At 45.3% G+C, this 6,985-nt stretch overlaps 1 protein-coding gene across 2 annotated transcripts in view; it reads right to left on the reverse strand.

Annotated features, from left to right (window-relative positions):
- The window catches only part of HIGD1C (HIG1 hypoxia inducible domain family member 1C), an 18,805-nt gene extending 11,902 nt beyond the window's left edge, over positions 1 to 6,903 (reverse strand). The window contains exons 1-2 of one of the 2 annotated variants that reach the window (XM_030884767.2): positions 6,864 to 6,903; positions 280 to 396 (exon numbers count right to left, since the gene is read on the reverse strand). In XM_030884767.2, the coding sequence (XP_030740627.1) occupies positions 280 to 373 (94 nt within the window). In that variant the 5' untranslated portion in view covers positions 374 to 396; positions 6,864 to 6,903. Of the gene's footprint in view, positions 1 to 279; positions 397 to 1,323; positions 1,399 to 6,863 lie in introns of those variants that run through there. The other variant, XM_045287207.1, reaches the window with a different exon arrangement.
- Between the last annotated feature and the right edge of the window lie 82 nt (positions 6,904 to 6,985).

Below are 6,985 nucleotides of genomic sequence, written 5' to 3' on the forward strand. Positions count from 1 at the left end.
GGCTCTCTTTTCTTGACCAAAGCACAGCTTAGTTCTTACTTCAATTCTCTTTGATGCTTCCTAATAATATTAACTAACGTGTATCGAAGACTCCCACCATCTACTAGAAATTGTTCTGAATGCTTAAATCATCCTCAAGCCGATAAGGGTTCAGCTTCAATCTCTGAAGAAAAAAGTTTTAGTGATGTGACACAATTTCCAAACCTCGAAGACCCTGGATGAGGCCTTATGAAAGGACAGCAAACAGTTTTCAAGTGTCCACTCAGGGCTTGTACTTACCCACAGGGACAGAGGGCGAGTCTCTGGATTTCCTGACCAGTCGGGACAATTGGCTTTCATCTTCATCTGCTGACCACTGGTTATCTGAAGACATCGTCTCCCTAGGAACAGTGGTTGCTGTGAATCATTAAAAAAAATCCATTTACTCTCTCCCAGGCAACTCAGACTCTTGGTGATGTGTTCATCGATCTTTATTTGCTTGACACGTCTGTCTGTCCAACTGAAAGGAGCAGGTGTCTTCCGAATCCTCATTACAGAACCCTGTCCTTTTATCTGGGGGTGAGGAGCAGGGGCTGGGAGGTTGGGAGGGCATAAGAGGAACATGCAGAAAGAGAGCAACTGATCATGAGATCCTGTGCGTCCAGAGTAAAAGTGGGGAGCAGTGTAAGAGAAACACGGGAAAAGAGCTGGAACGATCATCAGATTCCATGCACACAGTGTGAAAATAAACCATCTCCTGTCATCGAGACACACCGCGCAGCATTTGAGATGACTGGGAACCTCAAGACTTCTTCCACCAGCCTTAGCAACGTAGGGGTTGTGCCACACAGCTGCGTTTTAAAGAATAATGCCAATGTGGGTAGAAATAATAGCAGACCTTGGGGTGCTGGGACAATGATCACTTGTGGAAGATGTCCAGACTGTATCAATATTTTCTTTCTATAAAAATTTTTTAATTTAATTAATTTATTTTTTAACAGTTTTATTAGGGGCTCATAGAACTCTTATCACAACCCATACATACATCAATTGTGTAAAGCACATTTGTACATTCATTGCCCTCATCATTCTCAACACATTTGCTCTCCACTTAAGCCCCCGGCATCAGGTCCTCTTTTTTTCCCCTCCCTCCCCTCCCACTAGGTTGCTAGGCCACTGACCATGCGCAGACCCCTCCTGGCCTACATAGCAAGAAAGAAGGTGATCTCAAAGACAACTCTCCCCTCCCCAGCCAGCTTCGCAGCCCCTCAAGGGGCTATCATCATTTCAAATCCAGTAGCTTCATCCTGAGGAGAAGCTTTCATTGTGGCAGAAGCACCATACCTGTGTCACCTTTGTTGATGCTTGTCACCTGGGGTCTCCGGGGCAGGAAGCTGAAGATCTGAGCAGGTATCATCAGGCAGGGACAAACTGATGTGCAATCTCCACCCACAGGACAACGGGAAAGCCCAGAAACACATGTGGAGGGGGAGGGAGACCCATTGGTCAAGGTTTGCTCCACCCCTACTGTGCAATCACGGGTAGCTGTGCTCGGGCACAAATCCACGGAAGGTTTTCTGAGAAGAGGCATTTGCTTAATCATGCTGGGTCTCTGGAGAGCTCTCAACCTCCCCTGTGGCCACAACCCCAGTCCTGAGTTCAAAGCCAACAGATACGTGGGTACAACAGGGGTACAAGAGCAGGCCAAGAGAGGGAGTTTAGCCATTCAAGACTGAGGTGTGTCCCAGGGAGGCAGAGATTTGGACTTTGCTCTCCCCTGAGCTACCTGGCTGTTAAAAGATGGGGGCCTTGAACCTGCCGCCCTTGTGTAACTGTGAGCCTCAAGCAGCTGTCGGGGAATGAATGGTGTCATAGAGCCCATGCCTATCCTAGGGTGGAGGACTTACGGGAGAAGGAGCTAACAGTGTCTGCTCACCTGTCCCTGCGCACCTCATCTGAGGCCTATGGAACACGACATGTGGGGGCTCAGAGCAAACTCACTCTCTCTGAGGGCAAAACTTGTTGACGTTCCTAGTCAGTAGGCAGAAGCAGCACGATGGAGGCGGAGTCTATGTGGAGACTCAAAGGGAGTCGGGGCTCCCACTGTAAACAGCAGCCTTCCACAACGCCAGTGCTCAGAAAACAAGCCCTAACACAGCTGCAGGAAGAGTAACCGAAGGGGTGGGCGCTCTCCCACACCCCTGGCTACTGGCCTTCTCTCAAAAAACGCACTCACAGGACAGGGGAGTGTATGCAGCTAGGAAGCAGACTAGGGGTTCAAAAACCTGGGACTATCGGAGAACGATGAGGAACGGTTTAAAGAGTACAGTTTTGGGGACGGAATGATGAAGTGTTCTGGAATTCATAGTGATAGTTGTACAACACTGTGAATGTACTTAATGCTAATCACTTGTACACGTAAACATGGTCAATGTTAGGTTAATATATTTCCCCACACTAAAACACTTCCATCATGTTTAAAAAAATTATTATTATTTAAAAAAAATTTTTTTCCATCATGTTTTTTTAAAACCAGAAATTTCTTTTCCCACAGTTCTGGAGGCAAGAAGTCTGAATTCAAGGTATTGATGGAGCCATGCACCCTTCAAAGGCTCTAGGGGAAAATGTGTCCTTGCCTCTTCTAGTTTGTGGTGATTTTAGCCCAGGGCGACCTATGTGGATTTATGATCTCCGGGACTGTAAGGAGATTCCCTTTTAGTGAGCATTTTATCTTAATTTTAAATAGTTGTATTGGCACTTCAACCACAAACAATTCAAGAATTCAATTATATCAAGAAGAGTTGTACAGTCATTTCCACAATCAATTTTAGAACATATTTGTCTTCCTTGTATTCATGGCTATTAGTTTTGTGTTGTTTTATAAGGCACATCGTTGGATTTTTTTTAAACATTATATTAGGGGCTCATACAACTCTTATCACAATCCATACATAAATCCATGTGTCAAGCACGTTTGTACATTTGTTGCCATCATCATTCTCAAAACATTTGCTTTCTACTTGAGCCCTTGGTGTCAGCTCCTCATTTTCCCTCTCCCTCATGAACCCTTGATAATTTATAAATCATTATTTTGTCATGTCTTACACTGTCCAACATCTCCTTTCACCTGCTTTTCTGTTGTCCATCCCCCAGGGAGGGGGTTATATGTAGATCCTTGTAATTGGTTCCCCCTTTCTACCCCTCCTTTCCTCCACCCTCCCAGTATCACCAATCTCACCACTGGCCCTGAGGGGTTCATCTGTTCTGAATTCTCTGTGTTTCCAGTTCCTATCTGTACCAGTGTACATGCTCTGGTCTAGCCAGATTTGTAAGGTAGAATGGGGATCATGATAGTGGGGGGAAGAAGCACTAAAGAACTAGAGGAAAGTTGTATGCTTCATCGTTCCTACACTGCACCCTGACTGGCTCATCTTTTCCCTGCGACCCTTCTGTAAGGGGATCTGCAGTTGTCTACAGATGGGTTTTGGGTCCCTACTTCTCACTCCCCCTCATTCACAATTATATGATATTTTGTTCTTTGATGCCTGATACCCGATCCCTTCGACACCTTGTGATCACACAGGCTGGTGTGCTTCTTCTATGTGGGCTTTGTTGCTTCTCAGCTAGATGGCTGCTTGTTTATCTTTAAACCTTTAAGACCCCAGACACTGTATCTTTTGATAGCCAGGCAGCATCAGCCTTCTTCACCATGTTTGCTTATGCAATGACTTAGTCTTCAGCGATCGTGTTGGGAAGGTGGGCATCATGGAATTCCAGTTTAATAGAACAAAGTGTCCTTGCATTGAGGGAGTACTTGAGTGGAGTGCACATAGATCTATTTCCCCATCCTCATATATAAATATATTTACATATGTACATGCCTGTATTTAGAGCTCTATAAATGCCCTTTGCCTCCAAGTTCTTTCCTCTGTTTTCTTTTCTTTTCCTCTTGTCCCACTATCATGCTCAACCTTCATTTGGGTTTCAGTAATTCCTCTCGATTACATTACCCTTGATCAAACCCTACCAGGCCTCTTAGACCCTCCTCACCACCGATTTTGGATCACTTGTTTTTCCCTTGTCCCTGGGTTTGTTAACACCACTTCTTTTCCCTCACCTCCCCTTCTCCCATGTTCCCTCCCCCCCCAACCATTGGTCCCATTGTTTTCTCCTCCAGATTGTTTATCCAGCCTATCTTATCTAGATAGACTTGCAAAGATAATAATATGCACAAAAACAAGACGGAGCAAAACAAAGCAACAAAAGAAAAGAAACAACAACAATAACAAAAACCAATGACAAAAAAGAGAAAAGCCTATAAATAGTTCAAGGTCTGTTTGTTGGCCTTTAGGAGTATTTTCTGGTCGAGTCTGATGGGGTGCCATGCCCTGGCCCCAAAGTCTATTTTTGGTATTCCCTTGGGACTTCCTTGCTCTGCTCCCCTTGCTGTTCTGTTACACGTCCATAGTGTTTTGCCTTGGTGTGGTCAGATGGGGTAAAATTCCCACACTGTGTCTCCAGTGTTGTCCCCTGTAGGGTTATGGGTCAGTGAGGGATGTCCTGACTCATAGTGGGGCCGGCCATATGGTCCTCTCTGTGGATTGGCTGCTCTGAGAGGGAATATCGTCCTCAAGGCTTGGTGTGCCAGGTTGTGCTCCATTCTCTCTTCCTCCCACTTTATTTGCTCCTGTGTGTGCTCTGATCAGACATGTCCCTCTCCCTGAGCTGTAGCTTCAGTGCTGTCCTCTGAAGTGAATTCTTCTGGGGGGAGGGGTGGCTGTCTACATAGTTGGGATTAGGGCCGGCACTTCAGACCTCTCTACTGGTTAGGCACACAGTTTTTGTTGCCTGAAACAAGTGTCTGGGCTTGCCTGCCATTGTTTCAGTCAAAGATGGAGATCAGGTTGATTTGAGAAACTTAAAGTTTATTCTGCCAGTGAGAGAAAGAAGGAAAAAGTGGGGTTTGCTTCTGCCAAACTGCTTCAAAGATCAAGAGAAGATCAAGCAAGTTATAGACCCTAAACTGTGTGCCAAAAAGCAGGGTTTGCAATGATCCAAGGATACAATTACATATCCCTACCTTTCTCTAGGGATTATCAGACTACCATCTCCTGAAGCATCATAATTTTGCTTCTATAAATGGGGGATGCTTCTTGCCTGGCTTCCTACCTTCATGGCCTTGCTTGCCTCCTTGAGTTAGAACATACCTACTGATTGAAAAAAAATACTGTAAGGGAGGGGGCTGTTATAGCTTAGGTTTCAACTAACAACATCTTAAATTATATTTCGAGTATTTTCATTTAGGAAACTGAGGAACAGAATTTGTATGTGGACAAATTCTCTATACTCATAATTAAGAAGCTTGGGAGGCCAGAAGTATGAATGGAGGGAGGGCTTCACATTTGTGACTTGGGGAAGAGTCCCAGTCACATTCTCCTAATTAAAAGTCATCCCCACGCGATCCTCCTATAGTAGTGCTGCCTCAGTGATCTCTCTTACAAGCATTGGGCTGATTGCTAACTCACTAGCAGCTTTATCTACAGAAGCAGACTTGGTCCTATTGTTCACCTCACTCAGGGGACAGTCACTCCCCCTTACCTGCCCCCAGCATCCGTGTTACTTTTCCAACGAGCTCAGGCACCTGTTGGGTTAGGATACTGCCCACCTTGTTAAGTGGGTAGGTGTCTGTAGTTGGAGGGGTGGGGTTAGGGTGGGGCTTGCATGCCCAGAGAACTATATAAGTTGATGAAAGAGTACATTTTCTCTCTCTCTTCCACTTGGATCTGGTTCTTGGTGCCATGAAGGAGATGAGCACCTCAAAGCTTTTGTCTGCCTCTTAAATTATTCCCTTCAATTACACAACAATCCCGTAGGACTCATCTGGATGTGCGCTGGCTCCCACATATGGTGCCCTGACTCTGGGACTAAGAAGGCCTCCTTTAGGAGGAATAATCCCGGTACAGACAGTTGTGCAACCTCATTGGACAGTTGGGTGAATCAGGAAAATTATTTTAAAGTGAGCGTCCAGTTGAGGGATTATTAAGTATTTAGATAGAATAATGGGCAAGGTGAGAGTACATTTAAAATTTACTGTATTACTTTCACCCACCTACTGAAGAACAGAATATAGTAGTAACCAGCAAAAACATGCACCGTGTTCTACAAGTAGCTAAAAAGTATAAGCTATTGTTCCGTGAGGAAGGAACTTTTGATCTAGAGACCTGGGAGATGGTGGCTGTCAACTTAAGGAGCGTGCACAGAGAGAGGCAGAATATACGCAGGGAATCCCGGGCTCTGTGGGTACAAGTTAAAATGACTTTAGATCCTCTACAGACAACAGGACAAGAAAAGGGAGCATCAACGTAAGGAAAAGCCTGACGTGAGCTTTGCATCCTCACCGGAGCAGACAAAAGTCACCCAGAACGAATGGGACATGGTTGAGAAATTTTTAGAACAATCTGAAGAAACTAAGTCGGATACACAAGAAGGCCTTTGGCCAGTGAGTCTGCACCCCCTGAAGAATGCGGCACAGAGAGGATTGGGGACCCTAAATCTGCAGAGGAAGCCAGCACCAGAGTTAAGGGCAAGAATACTGAGAAGAGCAAAATGCTCTTACTTTCAAAGACAGAAAGAGGGATTGCAGAGGAAGGAGATTTGGAGACTAGATTAGCCTTCCCTGTCTGTTATGGAGCGAGAGCTCCATTTAGAAAACCCACAGGGGTTTCATTATTGTGCCTTCCTCTTTAAGATGTTAAGGGCCTTCAAACAGGCTGCCTCTCCCTTCATAATTAGCATGATTAGAGCATTATCCCAAGCTGACCCCTGGATTCCTTCTGACCAGCAAGCGTTAACAAAAGTTTGTCTTTCTCCATCAGATTACTTACGGTATCAAAGTCAGTGGTCTGAAGGAGCTGAAACACAAGCTCGCTGTCCTGCAGAAGGGAGCATTGCTGTAGGAGCAGATCCGTTTGTAGGGAGGGAATTTCATTTCTGTGGAAGCACAGTG

This window comes from Echinops telfairi, unplaced genomic scaffold (assembly GCF_000313985.2).
Source record: "Echinops telfairi isolate 266 unplaced genomic scaffold, ASM31398v2 ScPeMD7_12;HRSCAF=54, whole genome shotgun sequence".
Lineage (NCBI taxonomy): Eukaryota > Metazoa > Chordata > Mammalia > Afrosoricida > Tenrecidae > Echinops > Echinops telfairi.